At 42.4% G+C, this 24,961-nt stretch overlaps 1 protein-coding gene across 2 annotated transcripts in view; it reads right to left on the bottom strand.

Moving 5' to 3' along the window:
* DRAM1 (DNA damage regulated autophagy modulator 1) overlaps positions 1–24,961 on the bottom strand; it is a 41,200-nt gene that overhangs the window by 14,122 nt on the left and 2,117 nt on the right. For both annotated transcript variants that reach the window (XR_010343839.1, XM_012469231.2), the window contains exons 2-3: positions 13,169–13,236; positions 9,528–9,670 (exon numbers count right to left, since the gene is read on the bottom strand). Coding sequence is in view for 1 of the 2 variants with exons in the window: in XM_012469231.2 (XP_012324654.1) it covers positions 9,528–9,670; positions 13,169–13,236 (211 nt within the window). In the remaining variant the exon portion in view is untranslated. The remainder of the gene's footprint in view (positions 1–9,527; positions 9,671–13,168; positions 13,237–24,961) is intronic.

Below are 24,961 nucleotides of genomic sequence, written 5' to 3' on the forward strand. Positions count from 1 at the left end.
GAGGTGGGAGTGCTGAGGATGGTGGGCTTCAGAGCCTGGCACACCTAGATTAAAAGTCCTGACTCCACCATGAGGCTTTGTGACCTTACTGCAAAGCCTTGATTTCTGTATCTAAAACTGGGCATAATCATCTCCGTCTTGCATGTTTGCAGTGAAGATTATAGGATACACATCATATAACATTTTTTTTTCTTTTTCTTTTTTTTTTTTTTTTTTGAGACAGAGTTTCACTTTTGTTGCCCAGGCTGGAGTGCAGTGACACAATCTCTGCTCATTGCAACCTTTGCTGCCCAGGTTCAAGAGATTCTCCTGCCTCAGCCTCCCAAGTAGCTAGGATTGTAGGCACGTGCCACCATCCCAGCTAATTTTTGTATTTTAAGTAGAGAACTCTTGACCACAGGTGATCTGCTGGTCTTAACCTCCCAAAGTGCTGGGATTACAGGCATGAGCCACTGCGCCAGGCCCATATAAAAATTTTTTATAAAAGTATATGACTCAAAAAATGTAATAATGGGATCATATATTTATCATTTGAATAATTTTGAGCTATCAAAATGTCTTTGTAATTTTCACAACCTACTCATTGTTTGAAGATGTTATCTACTAAACTGAAAACATTCATTCCATATCATACCTCAGCAACAGCATAATTGCAAGCCCAACTTTGCGAAATTCATAATGATTGAGGGGTGGAATTTTCTAATAACATGCAGCATATAAATGTGCAGATTTTATGTGTGTTGACAAAATCATTTTTCAGCTTGCAAAATGGAACTGCAATACTACATTTTTCACTTAAGCAATTTCTTTACATCTACGTTGTCGCTTTCTAAAATGAAAGTGAATCCCATCTTTTATGACTTCAGCTTGCCTTCTTCATTATAGAAATTTTCATTTGATGTAATCAATAAACTTTAGTTGATATGATTGAAAAAATAATAAAGTACATGACTTATTCCATGATGGTGCCAAGGGTGGTTTGGGGTTTTTAGGCTCCCTGCTCCCTGATAATCCCTGCTCGTTCCTCCCAAGGCACCCCAAATGAACACATCATCTAAGTAAAACCTCTGCTTTTGCCATGCACGTTCTTCTTTTCCTTCTTCTTCTTTTTTTTTCATTTTTTGGGGTTTTTTTGAGAAAGGGTCTCACTCTGTTGCCCAGGTGGGAGTGCAGTGGCATGATCATAGCTCACTGCCGCCTTGAACTCCTGGGCTCAAGGAATCCTTTCACCTCAGCCTCTCAAGTAGCTGGGACTACAGGCACATGCTACCATGCCCAGTTCTGGCTAATTTTTTTTTTCAAAGGCACCTTCTAAACAAGTTCCCTGTCCCCCACCATCCTGTAACCAGCCATTTCAACTTAGAAGGCAGCCCCTATGCCAGTCTAGGAAAAAGTCGGAGCAGACCCTGTATACACTCAGAATAACCAACCAGGCACCTCAACTTCGGCTCCTTTCTCTTTTTTTTTTTTTTTTTGAGACAGACTCTCACTCTGTTGCCCAGGCTGGAGTGCAATGGCAAGATCTTGGCTCATTGCAACCTCCATCTCCTGGTCCAAGGAATTCTTTTGCCCCAGCCTCCAGAATACCTGGGATTATAGGCATGCACCGCCATGCTCAGCTAATTTTTCTATTTTTCGTAGAGACAAGGTTTCTCCATGTTGGCCAAGTTGGTCTTGAACTTCTGACCTCAGGTGATCTACCCGCCTCAGCCTTCCAAACTGCTGGGATTATAGGCATGAGCCTCTGTGCCCGGCCTCAGCTCCTTCAAATGTGCACTGGGCACCATCCTTCCAGTAGAAGAACATTTAGATGGAACCACTGGGTCTTGGCTTAAATTTGAAAATGCAAGCTTTGCAAAGAGCAAGTTAAAGTGTTGTGCAGGAGAGCCTGGTTTTGGCCACAGCATCCCTCGGCCCCAGCTCACCATGAACGCGCTCTTCCCCCAGCTTTCCTCTGACCTAGGCCACCTGGGCTCCCCCAGCACCACAGTGTTTGCCATCCAGACAGTTCAGCCTCAACCTGGAGCACAAATGAGCTGATATTAAATTTTCATTCTCCACATAAGAAAGGAAGATGCAGAAAAAAGACCTTTTAACTTATTTCTAAGGAAATATATTTCCAAGTATCAAACCTATCAATAGGGGAGAAATTCATTACATGATTTCTGTTATATTCAAATATGACCACATGGACGCTCTGCAACACGTCGTATAGTTTCTGTATACCTAAGATACCTAGCATAGGCCGGGTGCAGTGGCTCAAGCCGTAATCCCAGCACTTTGGGAGACCAAGGCAGGAGGACTGCTTGAGCTCAGGAGTTTGAGAGCAACTTGAGCAACACAGCAAGTACTCATCTCTACTAAAATTTAAAAAATCATGGCCAGGCACAGTGGCTAATGCTTGTAATCCCAGCACTTTCAGAGGCCAACACAGGTGGATTACGAGGTCAGGAGTTCAAGACCAGCCTGGGCAACATGGTGAAACCCCATCTCTGCTACAAATACAAAAATTAGCCAGGCATGGTGGCACATGCCTGTAATCCCAGCTACCCGGGAGGCTGAGGTAGAATTGCTAGAATCCGGGAGGTGGAGACTGAAGTGAGCTCAGATTGTGCCACTGCTCTCCAGTCTGGGCAACAGAGCGAGACTCTGTCTCAAATAAATAAATAAATCAGCTGGGCATGATGGTGCGTGCCTGTAGTACCAGCTACTTGGGAGGCTGAGGTGGGAGAATCACTTGAGTTCGGGAGACCAAGTCTGCAGTAAGCTATGATAGCACCACTGTACTTTAGCCTGGGCAACAGAGTGAGAGACCCTGGCTCAAAAAATAGAATAAAAATAAATTAAAGACTGGGCACAGTGGCTCATGCCTGTTATCTTATCACTTTGGGAGGCCGAGGCAGCTATATCACTTGAGCTCAGGAGTTCAAGACCAACCTGGGCAACATGGCAAGACAGTCTCTACTAAAAATATATAAATTAGCTGGCTGTGGTGGCATACACCTGTAGTTTCAGCTACTCAGGAGGCTGAGCTGGGAGGATTGCTTGAGCCCACAAGGCAGAGATGCAGTGAGCCATGATCGCACCACTGCACTCCAGCCTGGGCAACAGATCAAGACGCTGTCTCAAAAAATAAAGATAAAAATACAAATACAAATAAATAAATATGATTCCTAGCATGGGCATATAGATTCAGATAAGTTATATATGAAAAATAAAATAGGACAGGGCATGGTGGCTTGTGTTTGTAATTCCAACACTTTGGGAGGCAGAAATGGGAGGATCACATGAGGCCAGGAGTTTAAGATCAGCCTCAGAAAGATAGAAAGACCCCATCTTTACAAAAGTAAAAATAAAAATTAGCTAGGCATGGTGGTGCACCTGTAGTCTCAGCTACTCAAGAGACTGAGACAGGAGGAGTTCAAGGTTGAGTCTAAGAGTTCAAGGTTACAGTGAGCTATGATTGTGCTATTGCACTCCAGCCTAGGTGACAGAGTGAGACTGTTTATCAATCAATCAATCAGTCAATCAAAAAAGCAGGGAAATAATTTTTACATCAGACATGAATTTTTTTTTTTTTTTTTTTTTGAGACGGAGTTTCGCTCTTGTTACCCAGGCTGGAGTGCAATGGCGCGATCTCGGCTCACCGCAACCTCCACCTCCTGGGTTCAGGCAATTCTCCTGCCTCAGCCTCCTGAGTAGCTGGGATTACAGGCACGCACCACCATGCCCAGCTAATTTTTTGTATTTTTAGTAGGTCACCATGTTGACCAGGATGGTCTCGATCTCTTGACCTCGTGATCCACCTGCCTCGGCCTCCCAAAGTGCTGGGATTACAGGCATGAGCCACCGCGCCCGGCCCAGACATGAATTTTTGATAAAGTTAAAACCCGGCACTCTTTTTGGACTGCTTTTTAGAAACTCTCTTGGTAATTTAAAAGGTAGTAACAACAAAATAGAATATGTGAATACTGACAGGGTTAAACCTCAGAAATTTTCTTTTCTAAAAAGGAAACTTTAAAAAGTTTCATTTTTAATTGACAAATAATAATTGTTTATAGGCCGGGGACAATGGCTCATGCCTCCCAACACTTCCGGAGGCTGGGCGGGGTGGGCGGAGGGGCAGATCACCTGAGGTCAGGAGTTCAAGACATGCCTGGACAACATGGCAAAACACCATCTCTACTAAAAAATACAGAAATTAGCCAGGCATGTTGGCGGGTGCCTGTAATCCCAGCTACTCAGGAGGCTGAGGCAAGGAGAATTGCTTGAACCTGGGAGGCAGAGGTTGGAGTGAGCCAAGATTGCACCACTGCACTCCAGCCTGGGCGGCAGAGCAAGACTTCATCTCAAAAAATAATAATTGTTTGTATTTATGAGGCTTGTAGGGGTGTGTGTGTGTGTGTGTGTGTGTGTGTGTGTGTGTGTGTTTGTGTGTGTGTTTCCAGAGGAACGGTCTCCCTGTGTTGCCCTATGTTGCCCAGACTAGTCTCAAACTCTTGGGCTAATGCAATCCTCCTGCCTGGGCTTCTCTCAGTCCTTGGACTGCAGGCATGAGCCACCACGCCTGGCTGTAGATATTTTGATGTGTGTTAACATTGTGAAATGATTAAATCAATGTAATTAAAATATCTATCACCTCACATATTCTTTTTTTTGTGTGTGATGAGAACATTTAAAATCTGTTTTAGCAATTTTGAAACATACAATACATTATTATTAACTATAGTCGCCATGCTGTGCAATAATAGATCTCCAGAATTATTAATTCATTCTAACTGAAGCTTGGTACCCTTTCACCAACATCTCCCCACTTCTCATCCTCCCCTTCACTCCTGTGACACCATTCTACTCTCCCCTTCTGTGAGCTTGACTTTCTTAGGTTCCACATAAAAGTGAGAGCATTCGGTATTTGTCCCTCTGTAACTGGCTTACTTCACTTAGCATAAGGTCCTCCAGGTTCATCTATGTTGCCACAAACGATAGAATTTCAAAAAGAAAACTTTCTGAGGGAAAATAAAGTATTGACAGAAGTTAGTGAGGACACACAAAAAAGTAGCCATCTCACCCACGTGTTTGAGAAAAAGATTATCTGTAAACTGCTCAAAAATGTGATTTATTGCAACTCAAGAAAAATCACCATGGCCAGGCACAGTGGCTCATGCCTGTAATCCCAGCACTTTGGGAGGCCAAGGCAGGTGGATCGCTTGAGGTCAGGAGTTTGAGACCAGCCTGGCCAACATGGTGAAATCCTGTCTCTACTAAAAATACAAAAATTAGCCAAGTATGGTGGTGGGCACCTGTAATCCCAGCCACTCAGGAGGTTGAGGCATGAGAATCACTTGAACCCAGGGCGGAGGTTGCAGTGAGCCAAGATCGCACCACTACACTCTAGCCTGGGGGACAGAGCAAGACTTTGTCTCTTCAAAGAAAGAAAAACCACCAGAGGTAGTCACACTCTCTCCTGCCCTCACATCTCAAAATCTTCTTGAGTTAACAGCTCAAGTTGGTTTGCTCCTGGCAAGACAAAGATGAATTACAGGATACTGAACAAGGAAGTGGTAAAGATACAGTTATCAGAACAATGACAAGTCAAACACTTTGCTCCTTGGGAAGTTAAGATTCTATTTTTAGTTTGTGTGACGATTTAATCACGTCATTGAAGTCTTAAGGAGAAGCAAAAGTTAAAATTATTTAACCACCTAAGTTTTCTTCTTAAAGTCTGCCCTTTAACGGTTTAAAAACTGACATCTGGATGAATTAGATCCAAGATGGCTGATCACTAGCAGCTCGGGCTCGTAGCTCCCAGTGAAAGCGCAGAGAACGAGAGGATGCCACACTTTCAGAGGAATTTTTGTTGCTCACAGACCAAGAGATTCCCAGCGGAGGAGCCCCACGAGTTGCCAGGGCGACTCTTGTGGCCGGCGCGGCGGTTTAGCTGGCACCTCAGCGTGGCAGTTCTTGGTGCAGAGTCCAGAGATTCCCGGGCAGAAAAGCACCATCAATCTTAACACCGCTGTTTTGGCCAGCACAGTGGATTGCTCAGATTTCGGTGCAGGGAATCAACAAGCTAGACATCCGCTCAGAGACCTAGTTAGAAAGTCAGTAATTACAAAGATGACAGAGGGGTAAATATATAATGAAGGGAAGAAACCAGCCTAAAAAGGCAGAGAATACTCAAAAGCAGAATGCCTCTCCCTCTACAGGGGGTCGCAATTCCTCATCAGTAACGGAACAAGGCTTAATGGAGAGCGAGCATGTTCCATTATCAGAAGCAGGTTTCAAAAGGTGGGTGATAATAAACTTCTGTGAATTAAAAGAACTTGTTCTAACCCAATGCAAAGAAACTAAGAACCTTGAAAAAAGGTTTGACGAAATGCTAATGAGAATGGACAATTTAGAGAGGAATATAAGTGAATTGATGGAGCTGAAAAACACAACACGAGAACTTCGCGAAGTATGCACAAGTTTAAACAGTCAAATTGATCAAGCAGAAGAAAGGATATCAGAAGTCGAGGACCAGCTCAGTGAAATGAAATGAGAAGAAAAGATTGGAGAAAAAAGGATAAAAAGGAACGAGCAAAGTCTCCAGGAAATATGGGACTATGTGAAAAGACCTAATTTACGTTTGATAGGTGTACCTGAATGTGACAAAGAGAATGAATCCAAGTTGGAAAATACTCTTCAGGATATCATTCAGGAAAACTTTCCCAACCTAGCAAGGCAAGGTAATATTCAACTCCAAGTAATACAGAGAACACCACAAAGATATTCTTCAAGAAGACCAACCCCAAGGCACATAATTGCCAGATTTATTAGGGTTGAAATGAAGGAGAAAATACTAAGGGCAGCCAGAGAAAAAGGTCAGGTTACCCACAAAGGGAAATCTATCAGACTTACAGCAGATCTCTCAGCAGAAACCCTACAAGCCAGAAAAGAGTGGGGACCAATATTTAACATCCTTAAAGAAAAGAACTTTCAACCCAGAATTTCATATCCAGCCAAATTAAGCTTTACAAGCGAAGGAAAATTTAAATCTTTTGCGAACAAGCAAGTACTTAGAGATTTCACCACCACCAGGCCTGCTTTACAAGAGCTTCTGAAAGAAGCACTATACATATAAAGGAACAACCAATATCAGCCTTTCCAAAAATATATCAAAAAGCAAACAGCATCAACACAATGAAAAATGTACACCAACTAATGGGCAAAACAGCCAGCTAGCATCAAATGGCAGTACTAAACTCATATATATTCAAATTGGACAAAAAGCCAAAACCCATCAGTATGCTGCATCCAGACCCATCTCACACGCAACGATACACAAAGACTCAAAACAAAGGGATGGAGGAAGATTTACCAACCATACACAGAGTAAAAATAAACAAATAAATAAAAAGTAGGAGATGCAATTCTCGCCTCTGATAAAATAGACTTTAAAGCAACAAAGAGCAAAAGAGGCAAAGAAGGACATTACATAATGGCAAAAGGATCAATGTAACAAGAAGAGCTAACGATTCTATAGATCAATGAGACAGAAAATTAGCAAGGACATCCAGGACTTGAACTCAGACCTGGAACAAGTAAACTTAATAAACATTTATAGAACTCTCCACTTTAAATACACAAAACACACATTACCACTTCACACCTATTCCAAAAGTGACTACATAATTGGAAGTAAATCACTCCTCAGTAATCGCATAGCATTTCAGAGGTTTAAATGAAATATTGGTTGGCTGCTTGTTTGTTATTTTCTTCCCTTATTCCTTCCTGTCTACATCATTAAGTATAATTATTGGTATAAAAGAGGTTTTCAATACCCATTTCTAAACTGCATTCTAGCCTGGGCAAGAAAGCAATACTCCCATTCTCTCTCTCTCTTTCTCTTCCTTTTTCTTCCTCTTCTTCATTCTTTTTTTCTTTCTTTCTTCTTCTTTTTTTTTTAAAAACCCCATCTAAAAAAAAAAAAACTGACATCTGTATCTCTTATGATGTTGTTATTCAGAGGATAAAATGATATATCTATACTAGCCCCCATTAAACCATAACCACACTGCACTAGACAAATTATATCATTCTAGGTCTTCCTTTTTGTATTTGTGTGTGTGCGCTTCCTGATGGTAGAACTGTGCATTGTGTACTTGCTTTTTATGGTCACAGGTATTTCTCCATTTTGGCATTGAAGATAGCTCTCACAGGCTCTAGGAAGATGACTTCCATTCAAAGCCCACCTTTGGGCCAGGCGTGGTGGCTCACACCTGTAATCCCAGCACTTTGGGAGGCTGAGGTGGGCAGATCACGAGGTCAGGAGATCCAGAACAGTCTGGCCAACATGGCAAAACCCCATCTCTACTAAAAAAATACAAAAATTAGCCAGGTGTGGTGGCGGGCACCTGTATTCTCAGCTACTTGGGAGATTGAGGCAGGAGAATCGCTTGAACCTGGGAGGTGGAGGTTGCAGTGAGCCAAGATTGTGCCATTGCACTCCAGCCTGGGTGACAAGAGCAAGTCTCCATTTCAAAAAACAAAAACCCACCTCTGCCGTGCATTACTTATCTCATCTTGGGCAAGTAGTAACCTCTCCGTTTCCCATGGATAAATAGGGAAATGGCGCCTATTTATCCATGGCGAAATAGTAATGGCCTCCATTTTGCCATGGATAAATAGGGAAAATAATAGTGCATATCTTACAAGGCTTTTACTATAATTGTATGAATTAAAATATGGGATATTTTAATAAACATGTCACAAATTTCAATAAATGTTTGCTGTTATGAAAAACAAAATGCATACTGTCATAAAAGATAAGGAAATGTCACCAAGAGCCTCCTCTCTGAACACCAGAAGTTTAAATGGTAGAATTCGTAAACACGTGCAAATATTTTCACACTCTTAACAAAATCATCACAGTAGTTGAGGTAGCTCCCCCAACACATCAAACCACATCGATGCGAACACTGAGCAATGCAAAGCCCAAGGCCTCCTCTGAATCACACACTCTCTCATAATTATGCAAATGTGCACCCCATTTCTCCCAAGTACAGAACTGACTTTCAAATTTTGTTTGCTTTAAGATGGAGTCTTGCTCTGTTGCCCAGGCTGGCGTGCAAGTAGCACAATCTCAGCTCACTGCAACCTCCACCTCCTGTGTTCAAGCGATTCTCCTGCCTCAGCCTCCTGAGTAGCTGGGATTACAGGTGCGTGCCACTGTGCCCAGCTAATTTTGTATTTTTAGTAGAGATGGGGTTTTGCCATGTTGGCCTGGCTGGTCTTGAACTCCCGACCTCAGGATCCGCCTACCTTGGCTTCACAAAGTGCTAGGATTACAGGCGTGAGCCACTGTGCCCGGCCCTGACTTTTAAATGTTAAAAGGTTGTTTCTAAAAAGTGGACTAACCCACTTATTGTAAACTCATCAAGCATTTAGTGGCTGTAAGGGCATAGTGTGCCTCTTGCATTCCTGCTACTCTCCTCAGACACATGCACTCCACCGCTCCTCATAACTGAAAAAGCTCCAGCTTATACCTGAAAATTGGCGACAATGCCCATTCCAATACATCCCACCAATCCAAGAACTAAAGACACCAAGTTAAAAACAGGAGTGCTGAAATAGCAGGTTTGATTCTGCTTCTCTACTATTTTATATCTTGTATACATCGTGGCTGCACCTGAAAAAGAAGAGAACTTTGATGAATGTTCATAATTTGATTTCTTTAGAATGAAAAACAGAAGCAGCTTCATATCACATGTACTGATTGCAAGTCTCCCCACTTTCCCACCCCTGTCCCTCCTGACTCCATCTTACTCTCTCCCCAGCATGGACACACACACATCTTGGCTATTGTCCTTTTCATGTAGATGCTCTTATAGTATATGCATTATTCAGTGACTTGCTTTTTCTACTTAACAATGTAGCATAGAGATCTTTTCATGTAAGTACAAATAGATCTACTTCATTGTTTTCAGGGGTCTCATGATGCTCTATGGTATGAGACACTATATTTATTTCATCATTCCCTTAAGAACGAATTTCTACATTGTTTCCACATTTTTCCTGCTACAAACAACATTCAATGAATATCCTTGTATATAAATCTTTGGGCACACTTTCAGGTGTTTCTGAAAGACCAGTTCCTAGAAGCAATATTAAAAGACCGGTTCCTAGAAGCAACATGCACAATTAAAATGCTTAGAAACACCTCCAAATTGCTCCAAAGACAGTTAACAATTTAGACTCCCACCGGCAGAATTTGAGAGCAATGTTGTATGCCCTTGCCTTTTAATTACTTTCAATCTAATAAATGAAAAATGCAACCTGTTGGTTTAATTTGTATTTCCCTGATCATTAGTGAGATTTAGCAATTTTCAGTATATCTACTGGTCATTTGCATTTCTTCTTCTGAGAAATGCATGTTTACAATTTTCTTTTTATTCTTCTCTTGGGCTTGTCTATTTCTAATTTGTAGTTACTTTTTACACACTATGTCCATTAGTCTATTATCTGCTATAAATATTGCACATTTTCTTCTGCTCAGCTATTTGTCTTTTAACAATGTTTCTTGTATTTTCCATCATTTAGAAGTTTTAATTTTTTATGTACTCATAATCAGTCCATGCTTCTGGGTTTTGTGTAAGTTTCTATTCCAAGGTTTAAAAATATTCTCCTGTAATTTAATTATCACATAGTTTTGCTTTTCATGTTTATTAAACTGCAATTGGTTCTTGTGTATGATGTGAGAAGGATAGTAAAGGTATGTTTTTCCAAACAGCTAGTCAATTAACCAAATACCATTTGTTGTAATTTGGCAATAAAGTGTAGCTTCCATGAGAGCAGGGGTCTTGTCTGTTATGTTTGCTGTTGTGCCCTCAACACTAAGTATAAACAAGTACAAAGTCTATCATATAGTACGTACTTAGTAAATGTTGAATAAATGGTTATCATAATTTTGTATACATATTCCCTTTAACTCAGCAAATTTATAGAAAAACACAAATATGCAAAGATATATTTAAAAGATGTTCACTTCAACATTGTAACTACAAAATACCAGAAATAGCCTAAATGTTGAACAATAGGGGACTAATTAAATAAATCATAATACATCCTTGCAAAGGATATCATGCATGCACGGAAAGTATAAAGTAGATGTGTATACACTGACATAGTATGGTGGCCATAATATATGCCTGAATTTTTAAATAGCAGGCTAAAAACTAACAACTTATCATAAACATCTTTTTTTCTTTTGGTGGCAGGGTCTCGCTCTGTCACCTGGGTGGGAGTGTAGTGGCACAATCATGGCTCGCTGCAGCCTTGACCTCCTGGGCTCAGGCAATCCTCCCACCTTACCCTCCCAAGTAGCTGGGACTATAGGCACACATCACCACACCCAGCTAATTTATTTCTTTCCTGTCTTTCTTTCTTTCCTTTCCTTTCTTTCTTTCTTTTCTTTCTTTCTCTTTCTTTCTCTCTTTCTTTTTAATTTTTTGTAAACATGGGATCTCACTACATTAAGACTATAGGCACACATTGGGACTACTTGGGACTATAGGCACACATCACCACACCCAGCTAATTTATTTCTTCTTTCTTTCGTTCTCTTTTTCTTTCTCTCTTTCTTTTTAATTTTTTGTAAAAATGGGATCTTACTACACTGTCCAGGCTGGTCTTGAACTGTTGGACTCAATAGATCCTCCTGTTTCAGCCTCCCAAAATGCTAGAATTACAGGCATGAGCCACTGCACCTAGCTCACACAGACTATTTTAAATGAATATATTTATGTCACCTTCTGCTTTATTCAGAAGCAAAAGCCATATTTATCACTTGCTGTGATCAAATAATCTCTCTGTTTTCCAAGTCTGGATTTGTGGCAAGGATGGCATAACAGGGCACTGGGATTGACAAACTCCATATTGCTACTTCCCCTTGCTCACCTCCAAAACCTTAGGAGGACTACAAATGGGTGATGCGGTGAAACTTTGCCGCTACCAAGTAGGACGAACAAATTCTAAAGATGCCAAGTCACTAAGTAGGATTAGCATCACTGTCCCTTCCCACCCTGTACCAGTAGAGAGGAACAGAAAGCGCTGGTTACACAATAAGCCTTTGGCAAACACATGATTGTTCCATGCGGGTAGATTACAGCAGGACTAAGAGAAAAAGCCCTGCATCTAACATCTGTATACTTGGATCACCTTATAGAAGACTCAGCCTTACATTAATTGTGCAATAGTTGTAATTACTGTGCATTACATTAATTGGCTCATGATGAGGTTGTATCCTGTCAACTGCATCTCAGGTGCATCTGAGGAATTGAAAAGAAAAATCATACTACGTCTCGCTTCACCTTTCCCCTTTCTCTAACAGGTAAGATAATGCCTTTATCAATGGTTCTCAAACTTAGTGAGAATCCAAGTCCCCTAGAGTGCTTGTTGACAATGCATATTCATGAACCCACACTCGCAAAGGTTCTGGTTGAGTAGTGTGGCATCTAGTTGCCTTCAGACTACACTTTGAGAAACTTAGCTTACTCATTGGGTGTCTTTGGTTTACATAAGTGTCTTGAATATAAATCAACATTTTTAAAAACCAAATTGCACTTAAAATCCATTCCAGAAGTTTGGTATTTAAAACCACCTACAGCAAATCCTGTCACAAATTACTAAATAAAGTATAGTTCTCTAATAAAGCCATAATTTAGGATATCTTTTCACTTCAGTTTCTCAAAATAGCACAAAAATCTAGCTGCAAAGGTTGTGCTTTTAAAAACTTATACACCAGGCTGTGTGCAGTGGCTCACACCTATAATTTCAGCACTTTGAGAGGCCAAAGCAGGTGGATTACTTAAACCTAGGAGTTCAAGGCCAGCCTGGCAACATGGCAAAACCCCATCTCTACAAAAAACACAAAAAATTAGCTAGGCATGGTGGTGTATGCCTGTAGTACCAGCTACTCTGGAGGTGGGAGGATTGCCTGAGCCTGGGAGGTCGAGGCTGTGGTGAGCTGTGATCACACCACTGCACTCCAGACTGAACGACAGAGACTCTGTCTCAGAAAAAATTAATAAAATAAAATAAAAATTATATACAAACTAAAAATAACACATCTGACTTCACTTGGAATTGTGAGCTTTTCAATTATTTATAATAATTATTGTGTACTTACCAAGAAATGCAGAGAAGCTAATCATAAATCCAAAAATACCACTCTCTGGAGGTGTTGCTCCTGTATCACTGGCAAAGAGAAGAAATATCCAAATTATTAGAGAGAAATTCAGTCCAGACCTCTGAGAAGACATGTAATTGGCAAGTTTTATATCATGTTTCTTTTAGGTGTTCAGCCACTTTGAAATTCAAAGATTTGGCCTGATGTTGTTCTAAAGTATTTTCATTTTGGCTCAAAAAAAATCTAAAATTTATTTTTATACCATGAAAAATTCCATAGTAAAAAGTCAGAAAATGTTTAAATTGAATGGTGTTGCCATTTCTCAAATGATCAAACCCACTAACCTTGATATGTGTTCATTCTCAGTGGTAAATTGTGACTACCTTGAAAAAAAAACTGAACTAAAATCATGTTTGAAGCCAGGGGTGGTGGCTCACACCTCTAATCCCAGCACTGTGGGAGGCCAAGGTGGGAGGATCACCTGAGGTCAGCAGTTCGAGACCAGCCTGGCCAACATGGTAAAACTCCACCTCTACTGAAAAAATACAAAAATTAGCCAGGCATGGTGGCAGGTGCCTGTAGTCCCAGCCACTCCAGAGGCTGAGACAGGAAAATCGCTTGAACTTGGGAGGCAGAGGTTATAGTGAGCTGAGATGGCACCACTGCATTCCAGCCTGGGTGACAGAGACTTGGTCTCAAAATAAAATAAAATCATGTTTGAAAATTCTAATATTGGGATGTTATATAAACACATCACTTTATTTTCTAATAACTGAGATTTTATTATCTGCTGAAAATATTATGATAAAAAGCTGAGGAATATTACTGATCTCTAGGAGTACTTTATGGAAATAATAATGTATCTGGGTATATTAATTGTGGTAAATTATTTTAACAAAAATGTTTCTGTAAAACATTTTTCAGGTATAGTCTTTCAATTAATTAGATGAGTTGGAAAATACTGTTTGACATGTTCTTTTTTAAATTTAATTTTATTTTTTTAAAGATGGGGTTTCACATTGATGGCCAGGCTGGTCTTGAACTCCTGACCTCAGGTGATCCACCCACCTCAGCCTCCCAAAGTGCTAGGATTACAGGCGTGAGCCACCGCGCCCGGCAACATGTTCATTTTTTTAATTTTTTTATTTTTATTTTTTAGAGACAGGGTTTTGCTATGTTACCCAGGCTGGTTTTGAAGTCCTGAGCTCAAGGAATCCTCTTGCCTCAACCTCCCAAAGTGCTGGTGTGAGCCACCACGTCTGGCCAACATGTTCTATTTTCTATTAGTGCCAAGCTTTAACTTGTTTTTCATTTTCAGGCTGCTCACGTAGCAACTTTCCCACTTTAAAACTGATGGTGAAAGAGCTGCCGACGTGAAACAACGTGTACCCATTTTGAGTGTTTCTACATCTGTAAACAGCTCTGAAATTCAAGTAATGAAAAACTGATCACGTTGACAATGATGCACTTGTAAGTGCCTGAAGAATTCCACAAGGAGCCTCTGTGTGCAGAAAGCAGCAACTTTTTAAGTTTTGTGAACACTTCATATTTAAACTGGAGTATAAAGAAGTTAATAGGGCCGGGCGTGGTGGCTTACGCCTGTAATCCCAGCATTTTTGGGAGGCCAAGGCAGGTGGATCACCTGAGGCCAGGAGTTTGAGACCAGCCTGACCAACATAGTGAAACTCTTGTCTCTACTAAAAAATATAAAAATTAGTTGGGCATGGTGGCAGGCACCTGCAATCCCAGCTACTCAGGATGCTGAGGCAGGAAAATCGCTTGAACCCAGGATGTGGAAGTTGCAGTGAGCCAAGATCATACCATTACACTGGCCTGGGCAACAGACCCAGACTTTATCTCAAAAAAAAAAGAAAGAAAAGAAGAAGTTAATAGCCTCCCTTACAACAAATGCCTTTATTCCAAATTAATTCAATCTCAACGTCACTGATACTTGCAAGAACCTGAAGGGTTTAGAATTTAGGCTGGGTGCAGTGGCTCACATCTATAATTCCAGCACTTTGGGAGGCTGAGGCAGGAAGATAACCTGAGCTCAGGAGTTTGAGACCAGCCCGGCCAACACGGTGAAACCCTGTTTCTACTAAAAATACAAAAATTAGCTGGGCATGGTAGTGGGTGCTTGTAATCCCAGCTACTCAGGAGGCTGAGGCAGGAGAATCACTTGAACCTGGGAGATGAAGTTTGCAGTGAGCCGAGATCACACCACTGCACTCCAGCCCGGGTGACAGAGTGAGACTCAATCTCAAAAAAAAAAAAAAAAGAACCTGAAGGGTTTAGAATTTAGCACTTTTCCCATGATAACCATTTTTCACGCTAAAGGAATGCTGAAGTGGAAGACGCCCTTCTGAGCACAATGCTGAATGGGCACGGAGGCAGGAATGGGAACCAGGAACGGGATAAAAAGCAGAGGCAGCTCATTACTCTGGGCAGCACTTTTGCCAGACAATTAACTCTGCCAGGGAAATCAGGCCTTCCTGCCTTGGCCTCAGGTTATTAAAAAAAGCAGGCACCAGGTGACTCATCCTAGAGTTCTTGTTACACAGGTCTGAGAATAACTCTGAACCTCAGACAGCCACATCCCAGGCATGGGAGCAAACGCAGAGGAGGTGCGCTGCGAAGAAGGTTGTTTGCCTGTTTGAGGAGAAAGGGAAGGCAATGAAAGCATGAGGAGGATATTTAGGAAGATAGGGAGGTGGAGGATGAAGGTGCTCTAGGTGCTCTGACAAAAGAGAAGACCAGACCTGGGGACCCTGTCTACTGATGGTAAGTTGCGACTATGTCAAAGGCCCAGATGTAGAGTCCACATGACATCAGATACGTGATTGGAAAACTCAGAATTCCAGGGTGGTGTTTCATTCTTGCTTATCTGTACATTTAAAACCATATGAGTGGATGCCAGGCATGGTAGCTCACACCCATAATCCCAGCACTTTGGGAGGCTAAGGAGGGTGGATCACTTGAGCTCAGGAGTTCGAAACCAGCCTAGGCAACATGGTGAAACCCTGTCTCTACAAAAAATACAAAAATTGGCTGGATGCAGTGGCCCATGCCTGTAATCCCAGCGCTTTTGGAGGCTGAGGCGGGCAGATCACTTGAGGTTAGCAGTTCGAGACCAGCCTGGCCAACATGGTGAAACCCCATCTCTACTAAAATACCAAAATTAGCCGGGCATGGTGGTGCATGCCTGCAATCCCAGCTACTCAGAAGCCTGAGGCAGGAGAATTGCTTGAACCCGGGAGATGGAGGTTGCAGCGAGCCAAGATGGCGCCATTGCACTCCAGCTTGGGTGACAAGACACTCCAGACTCAGTCTCAAGAAATAAATAAATAATACAAAAATTAGCCAGGCATGGTGGCACCTACCTGTAGTCCCAGCTACTCGGGAGGCTAAGGTGGGAAGATCACTTGAGCTCAGTAGGCGGAAGTTGCAGTGAGCCGAGATCATGCCACTACCCTCCAGCCTAGGTGACAGAGTGAGACCCTGTCTCAAAAATAAATTAATAAATAAACAATTTTTTAAAAAAACCATACAGGTGAAGGGAAGCTCAGAACACTTGGTACTAAAATTAAAATAAATAAATAAAATAAAACCATACAGGTGGAACCAAAAGCACCTTACAAATAGCCATTCCATATGTATTGTTGAATGAATGACAATCGGCACTGGCCAAAAAAAAAATTTACTGAGCATTGACTCTGTACCCACCAGGCACCATTAGGTGCTTACCATACATTGTTTCATTTCATCTTCACAACCCCAAGGGGAGTGTATATCAACCCCACTTTACAAAGTAGGAAGCTGGGTATTAGAGAGGCTATATAACTTGTTCAAGAGCTGCACAGAGGATTCCGTATCCCAGTCCAGATGTTTAACTCCCTGACTTCTCAGCCTCTACTCTGCTCTGCTCTAACAGCAGGCAAGGAACTAAGCCAGTAGGAGAATGATTGGGGGCAGCGAGCCAGCACTGATATATATGCTGGTCAGTGTTTAACAGCTAGCTCTGGAGGGTGCCTGGTTTGTGGCATTTGCCAATTTTCATGGTGAAAATACTCCCAACATGTTAAAATTCAGGCTACCAAAAGAATGAAAACAAAAATAAATAAAAATAAAATTTGGGCTATGAAAATGCAGGTCACTGAACATGGAGTTGGAAGAGAAATGCACAGTCCATGCTGAGGAGCAGATACCGGCTACCTCCAGCACGCCATGAAATGAACCAGCATGGTGATGAGAAGGCATCATAGAGGCTGGGCGTGGTGCCTCACACCTGTAATCCCAGCACTCTGGGAGGCCGAGGCAGGCAGATCACTTAAGATCAGGAGTTTGAGACCAGTCTGGCCAACATGGTGAAATCCCATCTCTAAAATACAAAAAAAAAAAAAAAAAAAAAATTAGCTAGGCATGGTGATGGGCACCCATAATCTCAGCTACTTGGGAGGCTGAGGCAGGAGAATCACTTGAACCTGGGAGGCTGAAGTTGCAGTGAGCTGAGATTGCACCTCTGCACTCCAGCCTGGGCGACACAACAAGACTCTATCTCAAAAAAATCAAATAAAAATGAAAAAGCTCTTACCTCTCAGTGAAAACTATTCTTATAAGTCTTTCCATGTCTGATCTTATATATTAAGTAAATTCTGTTTTGTTTTGTTTTTTCCTTTTTTGGACAGCATACATAAGTAAATATTAAGTCACATCTTCTGGTGATATTGGAATCCAGATGAACATAAAACTAACAGGTAACCAAGAGACCCTTGGGTAGCCTCTGTTTTTTTTGTTTGTTTGTTTTTTCTGTTTTTTTTTTTTTTTTTTTTTTTTTTTTTTTGAGACGGAGTTTCGCTCGTTACCCAGGCTGGAGTGTAATGGCACAATATCAGCTCAGGGCAACCTCCATCTTCCAGGTTCAAGCGATCCTCCTGCCTCAGCCTCCTGAGTAGCTGGGACTACAGGTGCATGCCACCACGCCCGGCTAATTTTTGTATTTTTAGTAGAGACAGGGTTTCACAATGTTGGTTAGGCTGGTCTCGAACTCCTGACCTCAAATGACCTGCCTGACTTGCCCTCCCAAAGTGCTGGGATTACAGGCATAAGCCACCATGACCAGCCACCTCTTTTTATTTTTTATTTTTTTTTAAGCCCAAGCTAAGTGATTCCATCATGCAAGGGTATTGGTAGTAGTATTTGGTTGGCCTAAACGCCCATGGGTGCCTGATTCAGTAAACTGGAGAACGAGTGAGAGGCGAAACCAGTTGTTTCCCAGCCTGGTAGCAGTAGTCTCTCTACCCAGCTCCTACCACATCATTCTGTACCACACAGTTTCTGCAGTGTAGTGGGCCCTGCCCAGTCCCACCCACCCCTCATTTGCCTCCTTGTAATAAGGCACTTCCTGGAAACGGTAAGGAGGACAAGGCCAGCAAATTGTTCATTTGCCTGCGGTCTAGAAGCTGTTGAGGCTGTTATGTCTACACAGTTATTTAAGGGTAGGTTGTGCCTAGGAAATCCGTTTATGTTCACATTTCCTGTATTTACATTTCTGCAAGTTAAGCAGACTGTGGAAAATTCCAAGTCGTTTGTGTAACATCCTACTTCAAGCTAATTTATGATGTTAAGCTAGTAAATAATCACTTGATACTGAAAGGAATGAAAATGATACAAAGAAAGAGTGCTGGATAATAGAAGACTTTCCCAAGCTTGGTCAAACATTGCTATTTTATTTTATTTTATTTATTTATTTATTTATTTTATTTTTTTAGAGACAGGGGTTTCACCATGTTGATCAGACTGGTCTCAAATTCCTGACCTCAGGTGATCCACCCACCTCAGCCTCCCAAAGTGCTGGGATTACAGGCGTGAGCCGCCACAACCGGCCAAACATTGTTCTTTAAGTCACTGGATATACAGGATTTAAATACTTCAAAGCCTAGAGTTACGGTTTATTGGAGGAACTTAAATGCTAACAAAATACAATATCATGTGTCTCCAGCCTGAAATTTATTAGATTGTTCCAAACTCATAGGCTAATTGCTTGGATGATTGATTGGGACTTAGAATCTAAAAAAACCATAATGCCCCAGTATAAAGAGACCATTATTTCCTTCATCTTTACAATATTTAAATGTATTATTTAAAAGGGATAAGTATGGGAATAAAAAGTCATATCACATTTTATTAGCTACTTTTAGTTCTGAGAGCTAACATTATGGCAACTTCACTTGGTGATGACTGTTTTAGAAATGGGGGGCACCCTTCAGCTGTATCAATGATGCTGAAACTTAAAAAGAATTTCTTACTAACAAATAAAAACACCTTGCCTGCTCTTTTCTCCACTACCCACATGCAATTTTGCCCTCTCTCCATCAGAGTTCCCTCTCGTTCACATATACAACACGTTTTTAAAGAATGTTTTGAAAAGATTGTAGAGAGGCCATTGTGGACCAGGGAGAATGTAAGGAAGTTATTTTAGCAGTTTGTCAAGAGATGACAATGGCTCAGTCCAGTGTGGTGATAAAGAGGGAGATGAAAGTGGTCTGATTTGGGAACTTTTTTAAGGGGAGTCTCTAGAAGCCATCCTTGCATGGACTCCGGTAGCTACAAGCACCAAAAGAAAAAAATAGGGCCAGGCACAGTGGTTCTCACCTGTAATCCCAGCACTTTGGGAGGCCAAGGTGGGCAGATCACCTGAGGTCAGGAGTTTGATAGCAGCCTGGGCAACATGGTGAAACCCTGTTTCTACTAAAAATACAAAAATTAGCCAGGCGTGGTGACGCATACTTGTAATCCCAGCTACTCCAGAAGCTGAGGCAGGAGAATCACTTGAACCCAAGAGGCGGAGGTTGCAGTGAGCCAAGATTGTCCCACTGTACTCCATCCAGCCTGGGCAACAGAGTGAGACTTCATCTCAAAAAAATAAAAAAAACTGAAAAATAGAAATGAACACTTCCTTAGCAACTACATTCTGCCAGGCACATCCTACTTGATCTTCACAACATTAGAAGGAAAGTACTCACTACTGCCATCTTTTTTTCCCCCTTTTTTTTTTGAGATGGAGTCCAACTCTTGTCGCCCAGGCTGGAGTGCAGTGGCATGATCTCAGCTCACTGCAACCTCAGCCTCCCGGGTTTCTTCCTGTAGTCCTAGCTGCTCGGGAGGCTGAGGTGGGAGGATCAGTTGAGTCCAGAAGGCAGAGTCTACAGTGAGCTGAGATCACGCCACTGCAATCTAGTCTGGGCAACAGAGCGAGACACTGTCCCCCAACCAAAAAAAAATTGAAATGTTTTTGAAAGTTGTCAGCCCTGCAACAGTCAAGACTTGTGAGTAATACTCGAATGCCTTTTTAAAATGAAAAATAGTCGGCTGGGTGCGGTGGCTCACACCTGTAATCCCAGCACTCTGGGAGGCCGAGGCGGGCAGATGACCTGAGGTCGGGAGTTCAAGACCAGCCTGACCAACATGGTGAAACCCCGTCTTTACAAAAAAAAAAAAAAAGAAAAATAGTCATAATTTTATTAATTCAGTGAGAACAAAGGAATTTGTTGTACTCAAATGACAGGGAAAATTTAAATCAGAGGAGAAATTATATATTTATAGTAGACTCAGGCTGAACAACACTGCATCCATCACCCTCAATTAATTTGGGGGCTGCAAAAGTTTGGGATCTTCAATTTTCTTATTGTGCTTTTCTTAGAATTAACTAATTTCATGTGTTTGTGAAGTCAATATTCATTATAAATGATCATCTCAGCCGGGCGCGTTGGCTCACGCCTGTAATCCCAGCACTTTGGGAGGCCGAGGCGGGTGGATCACGAGGTCAAGAGATCGAGACCATCCTGGTCAACATGGTGAAACCCCGTCTCTACTAAAAATACAAAAAAAATTAGCTGGGCATGGTGGCGCGTGCCTGTAATCCCAGCTACTCAGGAGGCTGAGGCAGGAGAATTGCCTGAACCCAGGAGGCGGAGGTTGCGGTGAGCCGAGATCGCGCCATTGCACTCCAGCCTGGGTAACGAGCGAAACTCCGTCTCAAAATAAATAAATAAATAAAGATAAATAAATAAATAAATAAACCATATTTTTTAGGCAATTCTCTACTGATGGTCATTTGTAGTTTCCAATCTTTTGTTATTCAAAGCAATGCCCTGAGTAACTTTGTAGATATGCCTTTCTTCACATGGGCATGTATACCTACAGGATAAATTTCCAAGAAAAAAAAACGCTGTTCCATCAAATGATGGGTGTGTGTGTGTGTGTGTGTGTGTATGTGTGTTTGTGTATCTGTCATTTTCATAGATATTATACAAGTGCCACTATGGAGACTGAAATCAATTCACGTTCCTGTAAGCAACGTATGAGAGAGACTGTTTCCCCATATTCTCACCAGTACTATTATCAAACATTTAGGTTTCTGCTAACCCAGTAGATGACAACTGGCATCAGTGAGTTTTAATTTGAATATTTATTCCTATTCATAAAGGTGACCATCTGCCAACTTCTCCAATATGCTGAAGAATAACAATGTGACAAGGAGAAAGTATCTGATAAGGAAGCTGATTCTAAATGTCATACCGGGGAGAGGTCCTCCTTACGGTTGTGGCTCTATTTAAAGTGTTCAACTGTGCTAAAAACATTAGACCATCGGATTGGCTGAGCAATGTTAGAATGTAAAAGGAAGCTCACTGACCTGCCACCAAACTCAATGGCCAGGTCAAGCTTTTCCTTAAGGGATCTGCCCTGTCCTGGGGTAAAGAGTAAGTATCCAAGAAATATTCCTTCAGTAAATATTGAGGGCTTTCATGGATCTTACAATCCAGTGAAGGGAGACAGAAAATAAACATAATAAATAAATTAAATCACATGATTTGTTAGATGGTGATAGGTGCTATGGTGAATAATAAGACTGGATATAGGGGACCCGTAGTGGTCAGGTGCAATTTTTAAAAAGGGTGATCAGAGGACGGGTGCAGTGGCTCACGCCTGTAATCCCAGCACTTTGGGAGGCCCAGGCAGGGAGATGACCTGAGATCAGGAGTCTGAGACCAGCCTGACTAACATGGAGAAACCCCATCTCTACTAAAAATACAAAATTAGCCAGGCTTGGTGGTCCATGACTGTAATCTCAGGTACTCGGGAGGCTGAGGCGGGAGAATTGCTTGAACCCAGAAGGCAGAGGTTGTGGTGAGCCGAAATCGCACCATTGCTCTCCAGCCTAGGCAACAAGAGTGACACTCCATCTCAAAAAAAAATTTTTTTAATAAAAAATAGGCTGGGCATGGTGGCTCACACCTGTAATCCCAGCACTTTGGGAGGCTGAGGCAGGCAGACCACGAGGTTACAAGTTTAAGACCAGCCTGGCCAACATAGTGAAACCCCATCTCTACTAAAAATACAAAAAAGTAATCGGGTGTGGTGGTGGGTGCCTGCAATACCAGCTACTTGGGAGGCTGAGGCAGGAGAATCACTTGAACCCAAAAGGCGGAGGTTGCAGTGAGCCAAGATCACGCCACTGCACTCTAGCCTGGGCAATAACAGTGGGAGACTCTGTCTCAAAAAATAAAAATAAAAAAATAAATAATAAAAAAGAGTGATCAGGGCAGGTCTCATCAAGATAGCAACATTTAAACAAAGGAGTTAACTGAAAAATAGCTGCAGGAAGAACATCTGGGAGAGGGAACAGCCACTGCAAAGGTCTTGAGAAGGAGGGGTGCTTGATGTGTTTAAGGCACAGGAAGGCCAGTGTGGTTGAAGGGAAGTACAAAGAAAAGGGGTAGAGGAGAGGAGGAGGTGATGAGCTAAGAGATAAGGTCAGCCTGGCATAGGGGTGCACACTTTTAATCCCAAGTACTCAGGAGGCTGAGGTGGGGGGATTGCTTGAGTTCTGGAGTTCAAGACCAGCCTGGGCAACATAGCAAGACCCCATCTCAGAAAAAAAAAAACAAACAGAAAAGGTTGAATATTTCAGGGCCAGTGGATGAATACAGAGTTACTTTCATCACTTCTCTATGTTTGGTTCTTTCATTTTGTCGAGAAAGAGGCTCACTCAGTCACCCAGGCTGGAGTGCAGTGGCACAATCTCAGTTCACTACAACCTCTGCCTCCCAGGTTCAAGTGATTCTCATGCCTCAGCCTCCCAAGTAGTTGGGACCACAGGCCTGCGCCACCATGCCCAGCTAATTTTTTGTGTTTTTAGTAAAAGCCACGACCAGCCTTCTTCTCTCTGTGTGGTTCTTATCCACATCCTGCTGCTGCATCAAGGACTTGTTTTCTAGGAGGAGGTAGAGGCCATCCAGTACTCCAGCTGCTCAGGTAGGCAGAGAGCAAACAACCCAAAAGCCCCAGGCACAAGGGAGCAATCAATATATGTGTCTGTGTCTGTTGGCTGAGAACTCCTGGCAACAAGACGGCAATTCCATGCCTTTTTCTCCTGTCATTCTGCTTTTCCTGAAGGCTTCCTTGTTAAATTTTAAGCCCCTTCCTTGTAGTGTCTGTGGTTTGAGCATCTCACAAATGGTTCACCTTGTCAGTTTATTTTCCCATTTCTGAATGTCTCCCATTTCAACTTCACCTTGGGGTGATGTTAATCACAACTACATCAGACACCTCCATGAACATTCAAAACCTGCCTTTGACAGCCTGGCCAACGCATGTCACATATTATCTGTCCTCAACTTTCAGATCCGGGACAAACATGGCTACCATTTTCTCAATAAGAAGTACTGTCGGGTGTGGTGGCTCACGCCTGTAATCCAAGCACTTTGGAGGCCAAGGCGGGCGGATCACCTGAGGTCAGGAGTTCAAGACCAGCCTGACCAACATGGTGTCTCTACTAAAAAGACAAAAAATTAGCCAGGCATAGTGGCTCATGCCTGTAATCCCAGCTACTCGAGAGGCTGAGACAGGAGAATCACTTGAACCTGGAAGGCGGAGGTTGAAGTGAGCCAAGATAGTGCCATTGCACTCCAGCCTGGGCAACAAGAGTGAAACTCCATCTCCAAAAAAAAAAAAAAAATGTGGGCTGGGCGTAGTGGCTCATGTTTGTAATCCCAGCACTTTGGGAGGCTAAGGCAGGTGGATCATCTGAGGTCAGGAGTTTGAGACCAGCCTGACCAACATGGTGAAATCCCATCTCTACTAAAAATACCAAAAAAGGGGCCAGGCACAGTGGCTCACTCCTGTAATCCCAGCACTTTGAGAGGCCGAGGAGGGCGGATCATGAGGTCAGGAGTTCGAGACCAACCTGGCCAACATGGTGAAACTTTGTCTCTACTAAAAATACAAAAGTTAGCCAGGCGTGGTGGTGCATGCCTGCTGTCTGAGGCAGAAGAATCACCTGAACCTCAGAGGCAGAGGTTGCAGTGAGCTGAGATCACACCACTGAACTTCAGCCTGGGCAACAGAGCAAGATCTGTCTCCAAAAAAATACAAAAACACAAAAAAGGCCAGGTACGGTGGCTCACGCCTCACGCCTGTCTCCCAGCACTTTGGGAGGTCGAAGCAGGTGGATCACGAGGTCAGGAGTTTGAGACTAGCCTGACCAACATGGTGAAACTTTGTCCTACTAAAAATACAAAAATTAGCTTGGTGTCGTGGCATGTGCCTGTAATCCCAGCTACTCAGGAGGCTGAGGTGGGAGAATCGCTTGAACCCGAAAGGCAGAGGTTGTAGTGAGCTGAGATTGTGCTACTACTCTCCAGTCTAGGTGAAACTCCATCTCAAAAAAAAAAAAAATTAACTGGATGTGGTGGCGGATGCCTGTAATCCTAGCTACTTGGGAGACTAAGGTAG

This window comes from Aotus nancymaae, unplaced genomic scaffold, assembly GCF_030222135.1.
Source record: "Aotus nancymaae isolate 86718 unplaced genomic scaffold, 86718_ANA_hifiasm-v0.15.2.pri h1tg000021l, whole genome shotgun sequence".
Taxonomy (NCBI): Eukaryota; Metazoa; Chordata; class Mammalia; order Primates; family Aotidae; genus Aotus; species Aotus nancymaae.